The following is a 24,488-nucleotide window of genomic DNA, read 5'->3' as shown; positions in this document are numbered from 1 at the left end:
CTCCTTAGAAATATATTTAAAAGAGAAACAAGACATTTACAAGATTACAAAAAATGATACAATGTTACAAATGATACAAGGTATCAGTGATAATTTAAACATATTATAAACATATTAAAAACGTGTTGTTCCTTAAGGAATAATAAAACCCAAAATGTGTAAATTTCGTTGTAAAAAAGAGAGGGGAAAAAAGTGCTCTAAAGTATACAACTGCAAGTGTGTTTAGGGGTGTTAAATAGCTGACCATATTACTGTTTTTGGTTGGATCATTGAACACAACTGTTTGCAGTCTCTCTGTTTGAATATTCACTTTGTATGCTTTGATACTGTGACTTGAGCAACTATCTCTAAGACAATAATGTGTAATCTATTAACTGGTGATTTCTTACTTTTTTTTTTTTTTTTGTAGTTCTGTATTACTTGTACCCTTACACCGCTTTGTTTTGTTTTGTTTTGTTTTGTCTTTTTCCTTTTAAATAAAATTAAAAAAAAAAAACGTGTTGTTCTTGAGTTGGAAGACTCAATACTTAAGAAATGCTACTTCAATCTAACATGATCTATAGAGCCAATACAGTTTTAGTCAATATCTTAATAGTATTCTCATGACTTAACTAAATTACTTAAAAATTTGTATGAAAATACAAAAAGTAGAAAAATAAGACATGTTTGTAGAACGAGAAAAAATTTGTTCACAATATTTTATTTTAATTAAAACAGAGTTGATTGTTCTTTAATTTAAAAATGTATTACAGTAAAAAAAAACACTGCTATCAACCCTCCTCTAAACACTCCTCTCTCTTTTTTAAATTTGTGCATGTTTTCAGGACTTAATGATTACATTTACAGTGGGGAGTGGTACATGTGCAGAACACATTTTGATTCTGTTTTTAGCCCTTCCACCCCTTCCTTCCTCCATCTCTTGTTTCCCTTCCCATTGGAAAAGGTTCTGTCTCCTTATTGGAGACCCTCATTAAGTATAATTAGTGTAGGGTACCACTGACACAAGAATAGACAAATACCTGAAGAACTCACTACAGTGAGCCCAGAAATAGATCCTCAAAGACATGAATATATGAAAAGTGGTATTGCAGATTTGTGAGAAGAAACAACAAAACTTTTCATAAGTAGTGTAGGCATTCTTGTTTTATCATCTGAAAACGTAAAATTGTAACAGTACTGTGCATTATATACAAAAATGAATTCTGAGTCAGAAAAACAAAATCCCTGAAAAAATTAAAGGTAAAGTTACACACTTTTCAAAAACAGAATGAAAGAATTTTCTGCCTTACAGTAGAAAAGGATTTCATAAATGTGACGTGAGAAAATAAAGCCAAAATGGAAATATTAACACTTTTAGCCACACTGAATATAAAATTATCCTTTAAAAAAGATACCAAGAAGAAAATGAGGCCACAAAAAGGTCACAAGCAAGATACTGAAGTACAAACTCAGTAAGAATGTTTGAGAAACTTAAAACCAACAAAAAACTAGAGTCCAGGGAAAGCGCGTGTGGGTGTGCCTGTGGGTGTCTCTCTATGTGTGTGAATTAATACAAATAATATTGCCAGCTTCTAAAAAACAAGCAAAAGAAATGCATAGCTATTTCACAGATAAAATGATACAAACCCCAAAAGGTCCTTAACTATATGAAAACGTGTTCAGTCTCACAAATAATCAGGGAAATACCTATAAGGGAGAAAGTTAAAGTCAGAAAATGCCCATTTGACAGGCTGCTTAATATTGAGAGCTTTTATTCACTTTCATTGAAGTGTCAATTATTTCAACTACTTCAGGAGGCACAGTGCCACCGAGCTATATCCCCCGCTCAACCACTTCGGAACACAGGTTAGCTTTCCCTGTAAACTTTGACCTGTATGTATACTACAGCCCAGAATATGTGCTGGAGAAACTGTTGGACCTTTGGTACATTTTTGCAAATACTAGCCAAGAAAACTTACAATAATATTTACAGAAGCTTTTTCTCATAACAGAAAAGACTGTTAAGACCCCACATATCCATCCATAGAGTAGGTAAATTGCAACAAAACTTTCCAGTAATAAAATATGAGGCACTCTCGTATTTGGTTATATTGGTACAAAATTCAAAAATCAACAAAACTAAAGAAGGTACTGTTTAGGAACATTTATATAGGTATAAAACCTCCAAAGAAAGAAAGGAAATAATCAATATATAACTTGAATATTTATTGGTTACTTCTCAGAGTTACCAGCATGTGTGTTTATTAGATGCCAGTTTGTGTCACATAGGAGGCCTTGAAAAATGGTAGTATTCTGCCTCTTGAACATGGTGATATGTGCAGAGATGTTCCTTGATTGACAGCAAGCATGCTCACGGGTATCTGCGTCTACTCTTTTTCTGGGCACTGTATATCAGTGGTGGCGAACCTATTGCATTCATATTATTGTGTTTTTCTTTTAAAACAACAGGTGTTAATGTAGAGTTTTTTTTTTTAAACCAAGACCTCAGTATTCAGGTTTTAGTGCAGTGTTGGCATTCTGAGATTTTTTTAGAAAGAAATGGATACTTGGTTAAAGTTTGGCATTTGGTCTCAAAAGTTTCAGCACTATTGCTATATACATTTTAACTGAAAAGTCACAGTTTTCAGGAACTCAAAACCAGATAAGTGAGTTTATTAGGGTATGATGACACCAAGAGATCTGAACTTTTATCAGGTTCCCATGGTAATTTTGATAAAAGTAATCCGAAGACCACTTTTTGAATATGCGTGTGACTTCCATAGTTTGAATTTTTCACCCTTTAAAGGGGCATTTCACAAGGGGCGACAACATAATTAAAAGAGACCCTTATAATAAACACACAACCCTTTCAATTCCAGAAATTATCACTTTACTATACAAAAAAACTAAACATTACAAAAGAAAATAAAAAGAAGTTGCATTTTAAAACTCCACCAGTGAAGTTACACAAGATTCTGAGTTACACAAACATAAAATGTCTCCGTACCATGCCAGTACCATACGAAGAAGCCCGGTCAACCAGTACGCCGTAGGTTGAGGTATTTAGTACCCAAAAGCCAGCCCAGTGCCCTCTTTATCATTTGCCTGCGCAAATGTGAGTCCCTAGCTTCTTCACAAAACATGAAATTATTTCAATAAACTTTGAAAGAATAAGATTTTGTTATAGGAAATAAAACATTAGAGAGATCACTTAGGTCAGCTGCCGGTCAACATTAACAATTAGATTTCCCACAGATATATTAAGTTATTAACAGTCAGTCCAAGAAAAATGTTTAATTATTCTTAAGATCTGAATATAGAGTGCTGCTATTCCAAGCAACCTTCCTATGGCATAATTTTATTTTACATATGTACAGAGTATATTATTGTATGTACACATGAGAGAACCTCTTCCAGCTGTCTCATCCCAATAGCCGTGATTTTTTTAGGCATCAAGTTTTCCGCTGGCTTCTTGCTCACAGCAAGGGGCATAGACGGCTATTCTTTTCTGTTTTTAACACATTCTGAGAAGACTGAACTCAGCTCTTTGTTTTTCTTGTGGAATGATGAGCAGTATTCTTTGATTTATAAGTAGTGTCCCTGGTTGAACATTTCAAATGTTAGTTACACTTTTGATTTCTGTGCGTCTACAAGACTGTATGAACCTTTCATGTTGGCTTTTCTTGCAAAGTAAATGATCATCCCAATGGCAGGTATTATTAAGAAGGATATACAGTAGAGAACAAGAAGTTCGGGAGAAAAGTAGTCCTTGTTATTTTCTCTTCCTAGAAAATAAGCAAATGAATGTAATTAATGTCTAGTACAAAAAGAAATCATTCAATAATAATACACATTTTAATGTAACAGTACAACTAGTTCTCTAAAGAGAAAGGAACCAAACCAGTGTGATAAAGAACAAAAGGACCTCAGATGCATATTTCTTTAAAGTATCTGAATAATTAGTTGGTGATTGCTACTTGAATTAAAAGAAGTTTGCTTTCAAGTGTGAAATGGAAGAGAGGTGCAAGATTTTAGGGATCCTTCACAAAAGCAGAAATTGGAGAGGGTGTTTGCTTTGAGATGTAGGAATATCTACTAAAGTACTGAGACTCTGATCACCATGGGTTGAGATAACTAACCATTTTTCCTAAGAAAATCCTTATAATATTTAGAGTATGACCATCATAGTCAAACACCATAATTAGGACATTAAGAGAAACAACTCTTGATTGTAGATTTTTCTGTTAATGTGTGTGTTGTATGACTGAATTAAATGCATCATAATATGTATTATTTCTCTTTGTTATTTACAGTCTCTCAATTTGCTGAAAGTACTTGGATAGTTATCATGTTCAACATAAATGTTACTTATTCAGAGAAGCATTGTCTGATCTACATCTTCCCAGTCTAAATTAAGAATCCCAACATACTCTCAAAATCCACTCAGGACACTTTCTTTATAGACCTTGCCTTGGCTTCCCATTAAATGCTCATCCATAGGATTTACCTGTTAAATGTGGTTCCCTCTTCTGACTATAAACTACATACAGTCAGTTATGTGTACTACTGTTTTTAGTCCAGTGCTCAATGACTCACTAGTCGTCATAACTGGTACCCCCAAAATGTTTTTAACATTAATCTTTTTCTTTCTAAACCCTCACTTGTGAATGGAGTACAAGATAACAATGTGAAAAAAGCTTTAAAATTAGTGGGCTGGAGTGTGACTCAGTGGTAGAGTGCTTGCCTAGCATGTGTGAGGATCTCAACACTGCAAAAAAAAAAAATCATCTGACAACTGCAATACTATTTCACATCTGAACCCTGTGAGAATATCTGAGGAAACAAAACCACAGCATTTACAAAGACTGGCTTCTATTTATACTTTGCACAGCATTATGTGACATCATAGTTAAGTCTGACAAAGTGGCATACATGCTGCCTCCATCTTGGCAGGAAGTAGTGCTCTGAATCTGGTCACTACTGCATTTCTTCTAGAGCTTTCTAAATACAGTCACTCAAGTAACAAAACATTACTATCAATTGATATGAAGTGATTTTTTTTTCAAATAACAAATACTTCACCTTAAACATAATAATAATTGCCTCATTTTCCTGCTTTCCCTTGACTGAGCCAGTCAAGGATTATGAGTGATATTTTAATGGGATACTCATTATCGCGATTATGGTTAGGATTTAATATTGATGGCATGCTACGCAAAGTTATTTCTGTCCCTATTTTTAAAAATCTAATAAATATTATATTTGTCCTTTCAGTTTTTCCCTCTAGGATCTGCAAAAAATCTCAAATTTGCTGCTCAGTATGTTGCGAGGGCATTCTTCTAATAAAACTTTTTACCGGCTGTATAAACACTGAAAATATTAATAATACCTTAATGTTTCCATCAATGAAATGTATTCAAGCCAAAACAAAACAAAACAAAACAATTTTAAAAACCTGAGAAAATGCAAAGCAAAACTAGTTTAAAATGTCCAGGAGATTTTCAGTTTTTTGACTTTGATGACATCCAGCTATTTTAAGCCATATTCAATTTGGGTGCCTAAGATTGTTTGGTTGCTCATTTAAATAATGGAGAAAAAATGACAAGTAAGGGAGTGATTATTTAGCAAAGCAATTAGAAAAGATAGTATGCAAAAGAGAAAATTAAAATATGAAGAAAATTTAATGTGTCTTTAAAAGAGAAGAATTAATTACAAACAGAATTACAGAAATGTAGGAGTTCAATTTCCTGGGATTAAGCTAAGTTAAAGGTTGCCAGAACCTTCAAGGATAGGAGAAAACAAGAAAGAATAAGTTCAACCTACTAATAACTGAAATCTCAGTTCATCCAGTGTCATGCCCCACCTCACTGAAAGCACTAACTGCATATATCCCGGAATCATTTTGAGTGACACATTACAAGGTAAATGTTCCATTGTTTGAACATAAGGTAACTTCATTGGTCAGATCAACACTTCTCAGGATAATCACTGCAGGTGGCTAACTAAAAGTTTTACATGTAATTGTGATACTTTCCCCTTCTTTAATGTTTCCAGATGAAAGTACTGATAATGTCATAGTTTAAAGAAGTACTGTAAAGCCAGAAAATATACAAGTCTTGCAATCTTGAGAAAGTTGGCCAGATCAGTAATATTTTTTCTGTTTTCTAACATAGGTTCAAATTTTCCCTACATTGCAAAGAGGTTGCTGATAGTCAAGTAGTAGACCTCTAGAGAGGTGACATTTGCAGTTGTGTTCACCAAATGTGGCTTCCAGTACACACTGAGAGCTCAACAGTGTGCAAGGAACATGAGATTTATTAGTCATGGTTGACATGTTCTGCTTACACCAATAAGATCATAGTATTCAAAAGAGAGCAGAGGGAATTCTTTGGGCCCCAAAATTCTCTGATGTGACCATGGTCCTCACTTTTCTACTAGAAAAGGGTAGGATGGTCAGGGTGTGTATTTTAAAGAAACCTATTCGGCAATCTGGAAATCTTTTTATGTTGCTCGGGATGGGATTGCTACTTTCAATGACAATCTCGAAAAGAATCAGTTACTCCATATTGAAAAATAGTATTCCCTTCAGGTAGGAAAAGGATCTATAAAGAATTATTTTTCTTGATGTGCCAATCCTACCTCTATAGTTTCCTTTTAATTCCCAGTGAAAAGTTGTGAATAAATGGTTAAGCAGAGTAAAAGCAAGACCTTAGAGACCAATGACAAATTGTTAACTTTGAAAAAGTAAATAGGAATTCCACTTTCACCAATGATTAACATCAACTTCCTGACTAAACTCTATAGGACAGAACAGCTGTGCCTGATTATTTTGAAGGACATTAAGAAATAAACATAGTGAACACAGAATTCATTTTGCTAAGTCATTTATCTAATATTAGAAAGTCGCTACCGTCCATGGACTCCTTGCACAACTACAAAAATTTATGAAAAACAAAACAAAAAAACCAACCTTTAACGTCCAGCGTTAGACTTCTTAATTCTGAACCAACTTTATTTTTAGATTCACATTCATACACTCCTGCGTCCTCCAACTGCACCTTGTGGATGGTGTATGCACCATCTATAGACTTTAGCACTGTGTCTCCCATCTCTGTTTTTTTCTTCAGGATTATCCAAGTTTCTGGAACATTTCCACATGTACAAGAGATAATGACCATGTCTCCTTCCTTCACACTCTCAGAAGGAAAAGCTGTAAGCTGAATGTCTTTTGGAGCAACTGAAAAGAGAATTTTAAAAGTATCTCTTGATTCAATGAAGTTCAAACCAATGCCATTAATTTAATGACATCAACAATAGCTTCTATTAGTGTTTACTGTTCATATGAAATATTAAAGGCAAAAAATCAAGCATTTACTGTGGTTTTTCATGAAAGTTCAAGTTCTAACTCGGAGATAACATGCTTTCTTCATTTCCTGTAATACACTTCTTTACCCGGCCTAGCACAAATAATTGTATTTCATAGGGGCCTCCCAGATCAAGAATTTAAGCTGTAAAAAGATTTTTTTTTTTTACTTCTCTAAAAATACAGCTACTACATATCAAGTCCTAAGGACTGGTCTAAATCCTCAATATGCAACATCTCCATTAATGTAGTCACTCTTGAAGGGAAGTATTGTATCACTATTTTACAACTGAGATTTCTATTAAAGTCATCAATTTAATGGCTTCATTTGAGAGTTTTTATTCAAGGCCAAAGTGCCATGACAGCCAATGTAAAGATTTTCTTTAAGGTTATAAATTTCACTTCTAAATTCCTTCTAAAATGCAAATCTCATTGACATGAAGTCACAATAAGTCACGAACGCTTCAATGAGAATAATATCAAGGGGTACAAGAGGAAACGTGTGCTGTGGTGAAGAAGGCAACTAACCCTAATGGCCAAAAGGGAAGGGAAGGGGGCGGGGATAAACCAAATAGATCAATTCATGATCTTGCTCATCACTGTGGCTTTAATGTGCCAAGTAGAAATTGTTTTGTTATCAATTTTTGAGTCTCCACCTCAAGGAGAGGCATATATCTAATGATGTGATCCCCTCTGGTGGTTCCATGCCACCAGACTGATAGACAAGACGGCATACATAGTCACTGCTATTTTTTTTCATCAGTATTTACAAAAGCTGCCTAAGCTTCTTGGGCTTCTAAGCAAACGCTGGCAGTCATCCTGTGAGACTGCTTCTCAGTATCTACTTCATCCCAGTGTGTTGGTTGTACTCCTGAGTAATTTGTGATACATATCTCTTCCTATCCTTATTTCAGCACCATAACCATGGTCTCATGAGTGTCACTAGAACTCCTGGCACAATTCCTGGAGCTTCACGTGTGGTTAAAAGAATGTCAGCATAAGTGACTTGGTATGGTTCAAGCAGATCTCTATACATAGGAAACATCACGACCTTTTAAAGAGCCATCTGTACCTTTTTTAAGCAAAAAATGCTGTTTTCAAAAAGGACTTCTTCATAACAACCAAAAATGCTATGAATGATAATTTAAAATCACACACTACTTACCTTGGATAATTAGTTCAACTTCTTTTCTGCTTCTTCCAGCCTCATTAATCCCCTCACACACATAAATGCCAGAATCTTCCATTTTTGTAGAAATTAAGGTGAGGGTGGTATTCTCAGAAAGAGGTTGTAGATCTCCATTACTGAGCTGTCTGCTCCACAGAATTTTTGGTGATGGAAGGCCACGGGTAGTGCATGTCATATTCACAGAACTTCCTTCCTCTAAGACAGCAGAGGGGTTGACCGAGACAGTGGTATCTGTGGGGGCAACTAAGAAGACAGAGGCATCTGTTAGCTGATACTGCACCTCCTGAGTTCCAGCGAGTTTCAATGTCTACAACATTTCAGTTCCTTCTATGAAAAAACGGAGCCTGTTTTTCTGTCTGAATCTGGGCTGCATTCGTGACTCACTTTGACCAATTGAAGATGGACAAGGTGACACTACTGAACTCCTGAACTCATGTTTTTAAGAGGCTACTTTTTGAAATGCTGTGCTCTGAGAGTAAGTCTAAGCTAATTTCCATGAGGTGATACCATGGAAAGAAGGGGCGCACCTGAACATGTCAGTCATTGGAACGATGCCACCTGATACCGGCCAGCCTGGCAGCCCTTACTGAAAATGCACAAGTGAACTCAGCTGACACCACACTGAGCAAAATAACTGCTCAGCTAGCATGCCCCCCCAATGCCAACTCATAGATTCATCATTATTTTACATGAAGAGCAGTAATAATTATTCCCAATTTTCTTTCCAGTTATTTTTTTCATGGATATTTTAACTATTAACCTTATGTTAACTATCGCCTGGTAAACATGATAAAGAAATCAATAGTAAGTTATGGGTACATCACATATGTACTTACCATTGACATAAAGTGTCTGTGTACTCTGCCTTTGTTTGGGTTCAGATTCCACTTCACCAATATGTAACTTAGCCTGACAAACAAGAACTTTTCCAGTATCTTCAGAGGTGGGGGTGAAGGTCACTTCCAAACTTTTGTTCTCTAGGGATTTTATGTTCATTTCCTCCAAAAAGTGTTTATTCACCATAAGAGTTTCCCCTTTATGTATTTCAATCTCCAAGTGACCAGAAGGGTACACAAGAGGAACCTTGCAGCTTATGGTGACAGGGGTCCCACTCACTAGTAGACCGCTCATTTCGATTTCTGGATCTTGAGGGAAAGCTGCAAACATCAAGTAAAAATGATATTTATATGTAACATAAAGGGAAAAGTGAGCTAAACACTTACATGCAAAAGTCTCAAAATGACAAGTTTATCAACTAGGATAGGGTGACCAGTACATGAAGAAGAAGAAGAAGAAGAAGAAGAAGAAGAAGAAGAAGAAGAAGAAGAAGAAGAAGAAGAGGAAGAGGAAGAGGAAGAGGAAGAGGAAGAGGAAGAGGAAGAGGAAGAAGAAGAAGAAGAAGAAGAAGAAGAAGAAGAAGAAGAGGAGGAGGAGGAGGAGGAGGAGGAGGAGGAGGAGGAGGAGGAGGATGAGGAGGAGGAGGACGACGAGGAGGAGGAGGACGAGGAGGATGAGGAGGAGGACGAGGAGGAGGGGGGAAGGAGGAAGAGGAGGAGAAGGAAGAAGACAATTGCAAAATTAATTATAAATCTGTTAGAAATAAACTTAGAACATTAAGTCATCATGTAAAAAATGTTCTAACTTTTTATTTTTCCCTTCCCATCTTGCTGAACACATGACCTGATCTTTTCTAAGGACATATCAGTTTCTACCATCTTATTTATTAATTGCATATTTTAAAAATTTTTCATGATGTATTAAATATTGTGGACTAGTTCTTCAACATCATTATCTCAATTAAATGGGCATTATTTGACATATTTCATAGCTAAGACAACTGAAACTTACAGAGGCTGAGAGAACTTTCATTATACATCATACCTCCTAAGTCACTGAGCTGAGCTCACAATACCTGTTTTTCTGATCTCAAATCTGGGCTTGATTCCATAAGGTACTGCAATTCCTTGGTCTCAAACACACACACAGGCATTCTCAATTTAGGTAGTTTAATATCTAATGTTGAAATTTAGGTAGCAAATTTTAAATATTTCTCAGATAATACTTGAAATCTGGAAAAGACCTGCCTTTAACTATATTATTTAGAAATTAATCTATACAAAGGATGATCAAAAGATACAGATAGTACTCATATTTTTTAAAAGTTTATTACAGTAACAGACACAGTGCCACTACTTCCCTTTAAAATACTCCCCTGGTTTTGAGCACACTTATAGCATCATTGTTCTTGCCGCTTTCTGAAGCAGGTCCTAAAGTCTACAAAAGTACAGCGAATGCTGCTGTCAAGTGTTCTCCAACAGGCATTCTTGTAAAATATTGTGACAGGTATTCATCCACCTTGTTCACTGGATCTTGCGCCATGTGATTCCTGATATTTCCCAAAGTCAAAAATGACTATGACAGGTAAATGCTTTGAATGGATTTAGGACATCAGGACAGCCACAATTAAACATAGTGCTCATGAAAGGGGACTGCCAGGACTGCTTCAGTGGCAAGAACAATAGGATAAGTGTGTTCAAAGCGAAGGGGGTTTTTTTGAGGGGCATCACCAGCAACATTTCTTTTACTGTAATAAAATTTCAACACTTTAAACACCCTATATTTTGCTCATGCCTCATAATAACATCTGTACTATATTCTATGCAAATCAGTAAAATGAGGCTCCAATAATTATCAAGAGTAAGAACAATACTAACTTTTCCCTAAAGCAAAATGTTAAAGTGATTCACAAATATTTCTATATTGTAATAAGGTTTTTATCATGACTTTTCATTTTTCTTGGGAATGTGCCTATAGCATCAGGTCCAGAACACTGTATAATACAATCAAACAATAAAATTTACCCTTCCTTTGAGAGATTTAAGTCTCTTTCCAGTCATATTCTTCTTCTCAACTTAATTCTGGAAGGCAGTACAAGTTTGGGCAAGGTTTCTGGTGGAAAATCCTTACAAAATCTTTGAGTTCACTGAGTAAGACAAGACCAAGAAACTTCTCGAAAAAAATAATCTTATGGTCACTGTTTTGTTCAGCATTCACTACAGATGTAGGAACTTCTGCAATACCAGATTCATCGAGATTTGAGACTATGAAGCTGTTTTTTTTTTTAACTTGGGTTTCAAGAAGAGCAAGAAAAAATATATAGTACGTGCTTGAAGCATATATCAGTATTAATATCTGATGTTGCCTCCTGATTCTGCTGAGCAGAAAATTGAGCTACTCTTTAATATATTCTCTGTCTTCATTTTTGACTTTCAGGTATATTCAGTTGCCTCATTTTTCCCTATCAGCTTTCCAAATGTGCTTTTTAAATGGTGGACTCAGGTCTCATTTTGTTTTAGTTTGGCTGTCTGGGTGGTGTTGTCCCCCACCCAATTATTTGATGGGCACTAACAGTCACTATTCTCACCCCTTCTCTAAATCCCACCGACAGGTAGAAGGAATGGGAAGCAGGGAGCAGGGAGTGTGAGCAAATGCATGGTAAGGAAGTCTGATGAGTCACCAACCAAGGGCTGTGCATGCTGCATGCATGTGCAACATAGACAAGACTTAGAGCATTTATGTTGCACAAACTATTTTGGTTTAGTGATTCAGGAACCATTCATGATGCTAATTTCCCTTTAGGAGCAAATGGATCTCACAGCTTGCCACAGTTCACATTTTTTTCCTGTGAGAGCATAGAAAGAAATACATAACTTTGAAAAACACTTACAGTAGACTTTCATTTGGACCTCCTTTTCCATTTTCCTGCGTCCACACGTCACAGTACACAGGTAATGATCTTCGTTCTCTAAACTCACAGAGGTCAAGGTCACCGTGGACTCGGTCCTGTCACTGCTCACTATCCCATTCAGAGGGCTGTCTCTCTGGGTTCTCCAAGAGAAAGATGGGGTCTCACAACCTGTGACACTACATCTCAATACAACCGAGTCCCCAATCTGAGTGGCAACCTGGTGTCCAGGGGAGATGTCCACAGTAAATGGTTTTTCTGAAGAGAAAAAACAAACAACAGAAATAGCGAATAAAAGTCTTTTTCTTTCATCTTGTTCCTTAAGTCGTCCTTATTTTTTCTGATGTTCTTTTAGCTCTCTGGCTCCAGAACAAATTACTCTTCTCTATTTTGGGGCCATCAAAATGAGATCACACTGCTTAAGGATAAATTAGTAAAAGTTTGTCAAATCACCTGATTAGAATAAATGTAGATAAAAATTTGTCAAGACAGTGATTGGCATTTTTTCACTGCAATAATCCAATTCCTTCCATGTGTTTATCAGATCATTATAACAGGGAATAATAGATCAAATAATTCCCATTGTTCCTGTATATCAAGCATTAAGGACACACTTTATATGTATTACCTCATTTATTTCTCACAATAATTGCTGGGTTGGTACTATCCTTACTTTTCTCCTGCTTTTATTCTTTCTTTTCCTTTTATCTCTTTCTTCTATTTTCTCCAACAGGAAACTTTAAAATGTTTGATTAATATACGTAGATATTAATAAATAAAAATTCAAAAGCACTCTTCCATGAAAAAATAAAATTTTATAACAAAATAATTAGAGAATAACAATAGCTAATGCACTCTTGCCATAATCTTAAATCTCCTAGAGAAAATTCAAACACATATGTGTTAACTGTAGGACTTGATACAAGGTAGCTCTAATTGAAGATTCTAGTTTTTCTGTTGCTAAAACAACTAAATCAGGCTATCCTCATGTAAAGATAAAATAAGATCTAAAGGAGGTTCCAGAAATAAACTACCCAAAAATGTCATCTAATTGGATACCATATCAATAATGGACCAATGCTTAGAGCTTCTGTTTCAATAACATAAAGTTACACCTTTGAGAGTCACACTGAAAGCAAAGTAAAATATTAAGCCTTAAAAATGATAACATGAGTTATATCTAAAATTTTCTTGATGCAACATAAAAACATTTTGCCATTATTTCAGGGGCTTAAAGCTGAAGGGTGAGGTCAAGCCCCTAAATCTGAAGTACTCAAGTGCACAGATTTTGATCGGGTGGTGCAATTTTGGGAGAATGTAAATCCTAAAGCTTGACTTTAGTCTGCAGAAGAAATTGGGAGCAGTTGGGCAACACTTGAAAGTGACAGATGAAGATACACAAAACTCACTGAAAGTCTTCTTTGTAAAGAGTAGGCAGGAGATGGAAGAAATTTCAACACACAAATTATCCAATGATACATTTTTCATGATTCTCATCTGTGCTAGGAAAAGTTATTTTTTTAAATTTTGTGCAATGGTGACACAGTATTTTCCAATGAAGACTCTCCTCTAACTACCTCAATAAACTCATATGCTATTAGACTTTAAAAGAAAGGTCATCCAGAACAATAAGCAAAATTTCTGAATTTTTTGCACACACTAGTGTGAGAATGAGGAACTTTGAAAGCATGTCTGCTTCCTGTCTGTAAATGGTTCTGGCTACATATATATTACTGTGACTCCTTGGGGAGGAACTCTTTTAAGTAACTAAAAGGTCTTTGAAGGTTCAATTACATCTTCAGTATTTAAGATTGTTACTATCCCATGTGATGCAAAATGCAAAACAACCCTTCCCAATACAAAACACATTTCCTTTCGGCACTGAAATCGGATCCCATTTACAATGGAATGAACAATTCCAGGATAGATGACTGGCTTTACATATTTTTATTAGTGTAATAACTTTTCGGGTCACTTGAGAATGCTAAAGTAATACCTAATTATGTTAATCTACTGATAGTAAGTTTGAATTTTATGTTTTTGATTGTCTAAGGCTGAACTTCATAATTTTATATTTAAAAATTTGTGTATCCCATGTTTACAGTTTACTCATGTATTCAGCAAACATTTACTGAAAGCCTACTGTATGCCGGTCAAAAGCTATGTCAGGTACCTGAACATTAAACCTCATGCATCCACTCATGTGCATACACACATACTCACATGGACATAAAAATACACAGTTCCTGTCTTCAAGGAACGTATACTTTAGCGAACTGACACATTTACATAGATCATTTTGGCTCTTACTAAATTACATGTCCATCTTTCCTTCCTACTTTGTAGGCTTTCACAGGGTCCCTGCTCTGTGTGTTTCATATCTGTATTCCATGATCAAGCAGACTCTTGGATTCTTGGAGAAAAGCTCTTAATTAGTATGTGTTGAACTGAGTATATATGAGGGATTCCTGAGTATATATGAAGGAGAAAGCAAGTAGCTTTGCCTGGCACAGTCTGGAACCTGGAAGCTTCCAGAAGCTTTGTCCTGAAGGGTGGCTAGGACTTGGCCAGCTGGAGGCAGGGGAAAGTCCATTCTAGGCAGGAGAACAGTATGAACAAGACACAGAGCATCAACAAAGCTGCAAAGGTAGTTTCTGACTAGAATTGTTCAGATATATGTGACACTTGGAAGAAATATGGCTAGATTTGTAAGAAACAAGCACCTATTTTTTGCTCCAGGTAATTAACTATGATACCACTGTGTAGGATTGGTTATCTTGGGAACAGAAGGATACAGGGTGGTCACTTAAAGTCATTAGTTATAAAACACAATGGAACACTATTGAGCCTTTATCCTGCCATTTGGGAGAACACAGACGAACCTCAAGGATATTAGATGAAGTGAAATAAACCATACACAGAGAGATAGAAGCTACATAATCTCATTACACATAGAATCTAGAAACATCAAAATCATAGTAGACAGTAGAATGGTGGTTACCAGAAGTTTGGTGGGGCGAGAAGAAAATGGGGAGATTTTGGCCAAAAGAATAAAGTTTCAGTTAGGAGAAGTAAGTTTCTGAGCTATGTTACAATATGGGGTGACTATAGTTAAATTTTAAAGTGTACTTTATATTTAAAAACAGGTTAAATTTGAAATGTCTCACCACAAAATGGGTAAGTGAGATGATGAATATGTTATGTAGCTTGATTTAACTATCCTACATTGTATAAACATATCAAAACATCGTATTATATTCTGTACACATATACATTATGATTAATCAATTTAAAATGTTAATTAAAAATTAATAACAATTAGGTACAATTGAAAAGACAATGAGTCTGTAAATACTATTTGACCTTAGAAAATGATGAATTATGTTGAGCCTCAGTAAATATCTTATAGAGTTATGGTAAAGACTGAAATAATAATATATAAAATAGAATATAGAATTCCTGGAAAATACTAGGTATATGATCAATAGATGATATGATTATTAATCTTTATGAGACTTCATTCTGTCATCTGTAAAATGTGTATAAAATAATTACAACTTTGTTATTATTTCTTAAAGATTATAGATAGCTTATATAAAGTGTCAGAAACATGGTTGATGTATAGTGAATGCTGCTATTTATGAACTTCTTCCAAAAGTCCAAGTGAGAGTTGATGAAATAAGGCAACAAAAGAGGGTCATGAAAAACTCAGATTTCAGGGATCATTTTGAGGTGAATTAACACATCCAGTGCTACAGAATGAAAACATCGATTTGGGAATAACGAGCATATAGTCTGGATCTTAACTATCTGAAGTGAGAAGAAAAGACTGAATGCTAGATGTGGTAACCTGAAACATATCAATATGCAAAAGACAGAAGGAATAGAGAAACCAATAATCACGGAAGTAAAGGAATGATGCACTTCGAAAGTTAATCCAGGGCCGAGGATTTGGCTCAGTGGCATAAGCACCTGCCTGGCAGGTGCAAGGTCATAAATTCAATCACTGGTACAAAAAACAATTAATCCAAAAAGCAGAGACAAAGAAGCTCAGGGGAAAAAAAGACTTTCAAATGTATGAGTGTAATAAATACATATTTATCACATGGTCATCAGTGGCAGCAGCTAGGTCATCAGTGAAATCCAGAGAAGGAATTCCAGCATTATATTATGTCATTTTTGCTTAAATTCCCATGACAGCACACTTACCATTCTTTATTCTCACATTCTACTCACCTTTAACAATTAATTCAATCTCTTTTCCGTTTGCCCCAATCACATTGACTCCTTGGCAAACATAAATTCCAGAATCTTCCACTTTCATGGCAATTAATGTAAGAGTTGCATTCCCTGAAAGAAGCTGTAGATCCCCATTATCTAGTTTCTTGTTCCAGAAAATCTCAGGAGCTGGCAAACCCTCACTGGAGCATGTCATAGTCACAGAGTCTCCCTCTTGCAGACTGGTGGAAGGATGCACATGTATAGCTGTGTTCTTGGGTAGGACTGAAAAGGGAGGGCATAATGTTAATAGCTAAATATCAGCTCCATCCGACAGAGTTAGTACACTCCAAATTTCTGCCAAATTAGTATAAAGAACTGCTGAGTCATTATAAAAATAGTCTATCTAGCTTCTGATTAACTCATCTTTTTTTAATGTTGAATGTTTCCAGATGGTTGTAGATATTCAGAAATTATGAAGGCCACTTTAGGATCATGTAGCCCAATCATCTACCCAAACACATTATGAAGACCTCCATCAGTTTCAACACTTTCTGAGAGATGCAACTCATTGTCTTACAAAATAGTGAACTTGATTTTTTTTTTTTTTTTGAGACAGGGTCTCTCTTTGTAGCGCAGGTTGGCCATGAGCTCACAATGAGGTCCAGGTTGACCCTGAGGTCCCAGCAATCCTCCCACCTGAGCTTTCAGAGTGCTGAGTGTAGATGTGTCTCACCATGCCTAGCAGTGAACTTGACTTTTGAACAACTTTAATTGTTAGAAAAATTTCTCTTTGTAACTTAACTTTTACATACTGGTCATGGTATAGTCAGTCCTCTGATTTTAGAAAATAAATCTTTCACATACATCTGTCTTTAAAATATCTAATTAGAGCTCTCTTCCCCAAGTTTTATATTCTCTGGGGAAAATATATCCTATCTTGACTGTTCCTTTCAAAATATTGTTAAAATCTTTCCATCACATTTTCTTTGGGCTAAACATGCACTAGTTATCAAGAGTTCTTTTAAATGTATCACCCAAAGAACAACACAGCATTTTAGTCTCAGAGCACAGTGAGTCCTTTTGGACACAACCCTAAGACAACAAGCCTGCTTCAAGTCCCCTGGTACTCTCAGGAAGTAGAAAGCAATCAAACCCCATTACATTCTCTCCAGCCAAGGCACATATGCATGTGTGAGCACAGGTATGCATACACACACATGGTGTACACACAGAGAAAGTGGTCATTTCAAAAAGTTTCTGTATCTATGCAACTAATATTTCAAAGCTTACTATAAGAACTTTTACAAGACACAATTAAAAATGTTTTACCCTTGAAGCCTATTTCCTACTACGCCATCAGGTAGCAACACTGTTTCCCCTTTGAGAACTAGAGAAATTAAGTAGCTTAAGGTCACACAGAGTTAGAAATCAAATTCAAGTCTTCTCAGTCCAAAGCCATTGTTCTTTCCACTGAATTGTACTACTGGAAAATATTATGTTCTCAGTAAATAAAATGAAATAAAAACAATAGTGTTCTTGTTAACCTAGTTGTTAAATGTGTTGTAACATACATCCAAGTTTGAATTCCTATAAAGACTAGACACACAACTACTTACTGTAGACTTGTAGCTCTCTGTAAGTCTCCCTTTCTTTGGGACTTGCTTCTTCAGAATCGGTTTCAAACATGTGTAATTGTGCTCGGCAAACAAGTGCTTTTCCAGTATCCTCAAGGGTAGGAGTAAAGGCTACTTCAAGACTCTTGGTTTCCAGGGACTTTCTCTCCATATCTTCCAGAAATTCCTGATGCTTCATACGAGAGTCACCTTTCAGTAACTCCACCTCTAGCCTGTCAAATGGGTACACATCAGGGACCACACACTTGACTGTGAGGGGTTTCCCAACCTCCGGAAAGCCACTCAGTTGAATCTCTGGATCCTTAGGGAAAGCTGTAAAGTCAAACAAATTATGAGTGGAATTTCTGCTCATGTTCATAAATCTTTTACTAGTTTAACACAATGCAAGTGTTAAATCTACTGTTTTGTTAATACAGTTTTAGTGCAGCATAACCAATCACTTAAAGAGCTTTCTGTGATTTGGGTTGGGTTCCAGAAGCAAGAATCAGAATCAACCATCTAGAGAATTCTTCAGTTTTGACCCTGTGTAAAAGCTTGCAACTTATTGGAGCAAAAGAAGAGGAAAAAAATCTAACAGCTGTTGAAACTTATATGTGCCTGTCTCTGTGCTATAGATTCAACATAAACTATTATGTTTCATCTTGACAATAATCCTAAGAGATAAAGAAAATGTTACACAGATAGTAAAACTTGGACTTGATATATCTGTATAATTTGCTTAAAGTCACACATCTACTAATGTTAAAGCTGGCGTTTAAACCTAGGGTTTCTATTACTTCATACTGTTACTGTGGATTAATATTGTCACATCATATTTTCTTATTTTAGTCAGAGCATATATAGATCAGTTTTACATGTAAGGGATGCAAAGATATGCTAAGAAACAAAAAAAGTAACTTGAAGTAGCTGGTTTCTAAAAAAAACAGCTTGCGACAAGCATTAACCCACCAGAAAAGCACACTTATACAGTCCTTCAATTTAGGATTTTCTTCTTGAAAAATCTAACTTAATGTCCCAACCAGTACTACACTGACCCTTTCAGAACAGAAGAATACTCGGTTTCCTTGCCTCCTATGTAAGGGTTACCTGTCTCATTATATTCTGTCATCACAGTAACACTCTAGTGTATTTGAGACTTTGTGTAGTAAAAAGGAAACAAAGGTTCAAAAAATATTATAATCAAATGTGGAATGGAAGCAGAACTGTTAAACATAATGAGAAGCAGACATTCTTGGAGAAAAACTCCCTGGCAAGATAATTAAAACCAGGACTGTCCTCTTTTCTCTTTTGCTAAAATCTATTTGCTACTTACAGATAAAAGACAAAGAAACACTACTTTGTTGTCTGAAAACAAAATTTTCCAACAATTATTTCTTTCCTTTCTATTCTGTAAGAAAGATATTTACTGTCTACTCAATTTTATGGCAGGTAATATAAGAACTTGCTACTTTTCTTTGTATTTATATAAGAGTACTTTCCAAGGCACTCAGGAGGCTGGACAGACATAAAGTATGTGTGTACAACCAGCATAATTGAAAGCAGCCTTCCTGGCACAGTTTCCTGGGAAGTTTTAACAACACATGGGGCTTGTTGAAATTTCAATTAAGGTTACTGGGCAAAGCTGGAATTCAGTACGGTAAAAAGAAACCAGCACAACTATCAGCTCATCAAATAAGGTCTTCATGAAGAAATTACTATTCATGAGTATAATACATGAGTACAGTTTTTTTATATAAAAAGGCCATCAAAAACCAATGTCCAATAATTTACATGAAGTTAAGTTTTCTGATTCATCTTTCCTTACTGACTTGAGAGTGGACTAGAATGCATTTTTGGTAGCCTGGTAAACTAGAGATATGCATTCACGATGCCAACTAAATCCATTATACAAGTACCTTTGAGCCTAAGCACCCAGGATTCATGGCAACGAAATTCCTAAATTTTTTGATACCAAGGCCATATGAGTGAAATGTTTAGATGTATTTTTTATTATATTTAAGGATAAAACTTTTATACTGAAACATATTACCAACTGATAGATCTTGTGCTGAATCTTTAAACTGATTTTAAAAGCACCAAATTGCATCAGAATAAATGAATGAAAAATCTCTGTGGGGTGCAATTTATAAATCATTTAGATGCATGAGCATATAAACATGTAAGGATATAATCAAATGGAAATTTTGAAAAACGAACCTTAGAGATTTTCATTTTCTTAGCTACAGAAACTGGAGCCCAGAGAGGTGGAATCTAATGTTACCTGGCTTACAGCTGAGATGGAAATAAAGGAAAAACTTGAATTAGTGCTGCCATCGTCAGTCTCAAACTTGCTTGTTGCAAGTGTTTGACAGCCAGGATTCTGGACATAAATACGTTTAAAAAGTTTTCTTTGAAATACATCTTTAAAAAACTATTTTAAAGCACAATTGAGAGAAAAGCAACAGTTCTTTAAATCACTTACAGTAGACGTCCACTTTTATTTCTTTTTCCTCTTTCTTGGATCCACAAGTTGCTGTGCACAGATAGGAGTGTTCGTTCTCGAAACTCACTGGATCCATGGTCAGCGTGGACTTGGTCCCTTCATTCCTAACCTTGGCATTCAGGGGGCTGTCTATCTGGGTTCTCCACGAGAAAGATGGGGCCTCGCAGCCTGTGGTACTGCACATCAGCGAGACCGAGTCACCTATCTGAACAAGAGTCCTGGATTCCGGAGAGGTTTCAATTTTAAAAGCCTGAGCTGCAATAGCAAGAAAGAGTGAAGCAAATTTACCACTGGTTTGTCTAGTTCCTACTACCTTTTCTATGTCTCAGTAAAATATTCAAAATATAGCTCGGATAACCTTTTTCTAACGGTCTTAAGTAACTCCACAAAGGCCAAAAAGCATGAAGGTCTCTGCCAAAGAAGGTGTCAGAATCACCTTCACTTATAAGAACTCTCACTTCCTGTCTTGATGCTTATTTATCAAAGTTATTTTGTCATTTGCAAAATTTGACCTTATTATCAAGGACAGGAAGCTAAACCAATAGCCCTACTAAGATAAACTCCAAATTACTCGCTTGATTTTAGAAAAAGAAAAGGCATTAAAAACATCAATTTGCAGCTCTGAGTGTGACAATATAATGGTATACATCAGAGCACAACAGCACATTAAAAAGTTGGTGAAATTATTTTTCCTATTGTTTAAAAGCCTATTTCTTTTCCTCACTATCACAGTAGAACTGACTGAAGCCAAAACCAAAGCTAAATGGAATGCTAACATTTGGAATAAATCAAGAAGAACTTACAGGCTGCAAACACTATCCAAAGTATATTCGAGGCTCCAAAGATCATGGCCATCTTCCCAGGCATTTTAAAGCTGCTTCTGTGATGAGAAAACACTGGTTCCAAAGCCTTACTTCCACCCAACCTGAAAGTGCCTGGGAAGAGCCTGCAGCTCCTAACGCCAGGAAGGCTAGTGTGAGTGAAATAGAAAGTTCCTTCTTTATAAAGGGTCGCTGCTGAGAGGAGGAGGGAAATCCCTTCAAGGGGAAACCCGGGCAGAGCCAGAGAAAAAAGTTTAACTGACACCCAGCCAAGTTCCAGTGTTAACCCCTTCAGCTGCTCTTAGTGCTGAAGTTATTGTCTAGGTTCTGAGAAAATAAGTCACTTCCAGGACTGTTAAATGCAGGCTTTTCCTGGTCTTCGACTGCAAAAAGATATCTTTGCAAGAGAGATAAAAGAATGCCGATGGCAGAATGGGCTGTCTGAATCTATCAGGCAGGCAGAGAATTTTTACTCTCCTTTTAATCGTGTGAACTGATTTTCTGCATTAAGAAAATATATGTGCAATTCTAAAACAGAAATTAAATTTTCTTTTACAAGAAAAAAGAAATGATTCTTTTGATGGGACATTTTTTTAAAAAGGTACAGCATAGCTTCTCAACTTTATACTTCTTATTCATAAAACTAATTCTTCTGATGAAGAAACAGCTGTCTGAAACACTTTTCTTTACTGAAAGGTAAAGGAATGTATCTGAATATTCATAACAAAATAAAAGACAGTTTTTCTCTTTTGTTCTAGAAAAGTTACAAAAACTTTGATTGAACTTTTGAAAAACCAAGTCTTTGCAGATTTAAATGCAAAGATATGGGATACATTTGATAAATCTTTTGTGGTAATTTTTTGGAGCTATGTGGTTTAACAACGAACCTAGGTAAAACATAAAAAATAATTTGTCTTTTGTTTTAGAAGAGGGGATGATAACCAATGCTATACTATTATTTTTTCTTCCCAGTGAAGTGACTTTTAGAGGCTCAATTAACTAACTGTTTTAGTACTGCACAAATATGGGACAGCTCTTCACAAAGTGCTTGTCCATTGACAAGAAAATAACGCTCACTTACTTTTATTAGATATGTGTAGCTCTGCCTCCCTCACTGGACTATCAGTTCCTTTGAGGGTCTAGTTCTTCTCATCAGTATATCCACTTCTATAATTCCTAATGGTGATGTATAAGTGTAACTTCATCTACTAAATATTCAGGGACCAGAAAAGTAGATTCAGGCAAAATTAGCTGGTAACCAAGTAACTTAGAGTGTCTTACAATGTTTGTATCATAGAAGATTATCGGCATTATGTAAATTCACTACTCAACTTCAGAATAGATTTGAAGGATTGATTAGACCCAAAATGGATATTATTCCACCATAGAACTTTGGGGAAGTGCTATTATGTTTCTTTAACTCCTACTGGCCCCAGAAAATTTCTGCTCAAGTCCTTTGTTATACCATGAGTTTGGATGCCCTTTGAGGTTCTGCCTGATCCTGGGCTGAATTGAGGGCACCCTATTATATGGCCCCCTTAGTCCTTACAGGTAGAGCACCGGCCATGGTGCAATCATCTGGTAACACATTGAATTCCTAGCTTATTAACTCACATGGTTTCATTTTTCATCTCCGCATCTAGCCCACAATTAGCCACTTTTGGCATAAATGAGTGGCATAAAAGCAACGCATAATGTGGTGTAATGAGTGCAGTGTTGCAGTGTAGCATTAGCAGGTTAAGACTAATTTTTCTGGATAAAGTATTATTAGATTTTTGTCTTTGAATTTGTTCAGATTAAAATTTTTATCAGTAAGATGTAGTGCACAGTTATTTAATATGCTTATAATGTGATACTGGGAAAGATCCTTACAGATTCAAATTAATAAAGATCTCAAAAGATTTAATAATGATGTATATAAGGAAGTAAAATTTAATAGGAATGCACTAAGTTCCAGCATGTAAGTGTGACCCGTAAGAAGGTGCTTTTGTATTTTTAGTTAACTACAGAATAAGCGTGAGACATCATTGCCCTGGGAAACTAAGACTGATGAGTTCAGATGCATTAATAGTAATTTAGCCTTCTATTCATATAAGTAAAGAAGCTCTGTGCATTGTACATGAATTGGACCATCCTGGGTGCACAGGTGTGTGAACTGGAATGTAATTTCTTGAGAAACAGACTTGACAAAACAGGAGGTTCCTGAAAAAAGTGATGAAGATGTTGGACAGTTTCAAAACCCCTAACTAAGAGGAGCAGTTGAAGGAATCGGACATATTTTGTTTTGAGAAGAGACACTTATGAAACAATGTAATAATCAAATTATTGAGGAAATATTTACTTCTTTCTCTGTGTTCTATCAAAACTAAAAGGAGGACCCATGGATGGGCAAATTACTGAGTTATTCGATCTATAAGGGCCAGGAAAATGTATATACTGATCCTTCTGTACATAATACAGTGACCAGTAGATAATAAAGGCTCAGCAACCATTTCTGAGTGAATAAATTGTAACATTTTGAAAGAGTGCTTGATCAAAGTGGAATTGTGAAACTTCACACAAGTGTACATAATCTCTGAGTAGATCTAATTGTGAAACTTCACACAAGTGTATATAATCTTTGAGTAGATCTAAAAGTGCTCAGAAACAGGTAAAACTATCATTTCAAAATCATTCATCATTTTTTGAATATTAAATCAAAACTGATCATGTGATCTGTTTAACTAAATACAGTATGTTATAAATGGTATATAGTAACAAGATACTACTCTATTAAGTCCATGGTAAAGAAAGACTTTCCAGTTACCAAATCTTTTTCATACTGCTTTATAAAATAAACATGTCCTAATCAGTGGAAGCATTCAAGCAAACATTTGATGTAATCTCTGAACAATCTAATAGAGATCAAGTTTGCCTTAGATGAGATATCTAAGTGGCTAGCCATTAAGGCATCCTCCAACACTAAGATTCTTTTATTAAAATCAGTGCTATCTATTCTTTTAGCCCAGCTTCACCAATTCCCTCACTGAAATTACAAGCATCTTTTGATGCTGG

The 24,488-nt window shown here is 35.7% G+C and overlaps 1 protein-coding gene across 1 annotated transcript; it reads right to left on the bottom strand.

Annotated features, from left to right (window-relative positions):
- Positions 1 to 2,852: 2,852 nt before the first annotated feature.
- On the bottom strand, positions 2,853 to 21,622 carry Vcam1 (vascular cell adhesion molecule 1). Its single transcript, XM_003479175.5, has 9 exons — positions 21,417 to 21,622; positions 20,593 to 20,868; positions 18,114 to 18,443; positions 16,513 to 16,779; positions 12,259 to 12,534; positions 9,368 to 9,688; positions 8,508 to 8,774; positions 6,950 to 7,216; positions 2,853 to 3,764 (listed from the first exon to the last, which is right to left on the bottom strand). Exons 1-9 carry the CDS (start codon positions 21,478 to 21,480, stop codon positions 3,604 to 3,606), a joined length of 2,229 nt encoding a protein of 742 aa, XP_003479223.2. The 5' UTR covers positions 21,481 to 21,622; the 3' UTR covers positions 2,853 to 3,603.
- Positions 21,623 to 24,488: the final 2,866 nt, after the last annotated feature.

Source organism: Cavia porcellus, unplaced genomic scaffold (assembly GCF_034190915.1).
Source record: "Cavia porcellus strain 051 isolate PalLab524CR breed Dunkin Hartley unplaced genomic scaffold, mCavPor4.1 scaffold_1, whole genome shotgun sequence".
NCBI lineage: Eukaryota > Metazoa > Chordata > Mammalia > Rodentia > Caviidae > Cavia > Cavia porcellus.
This window is presented reverse-complemented; position numbering and strand designations above follow the sequence as displayed.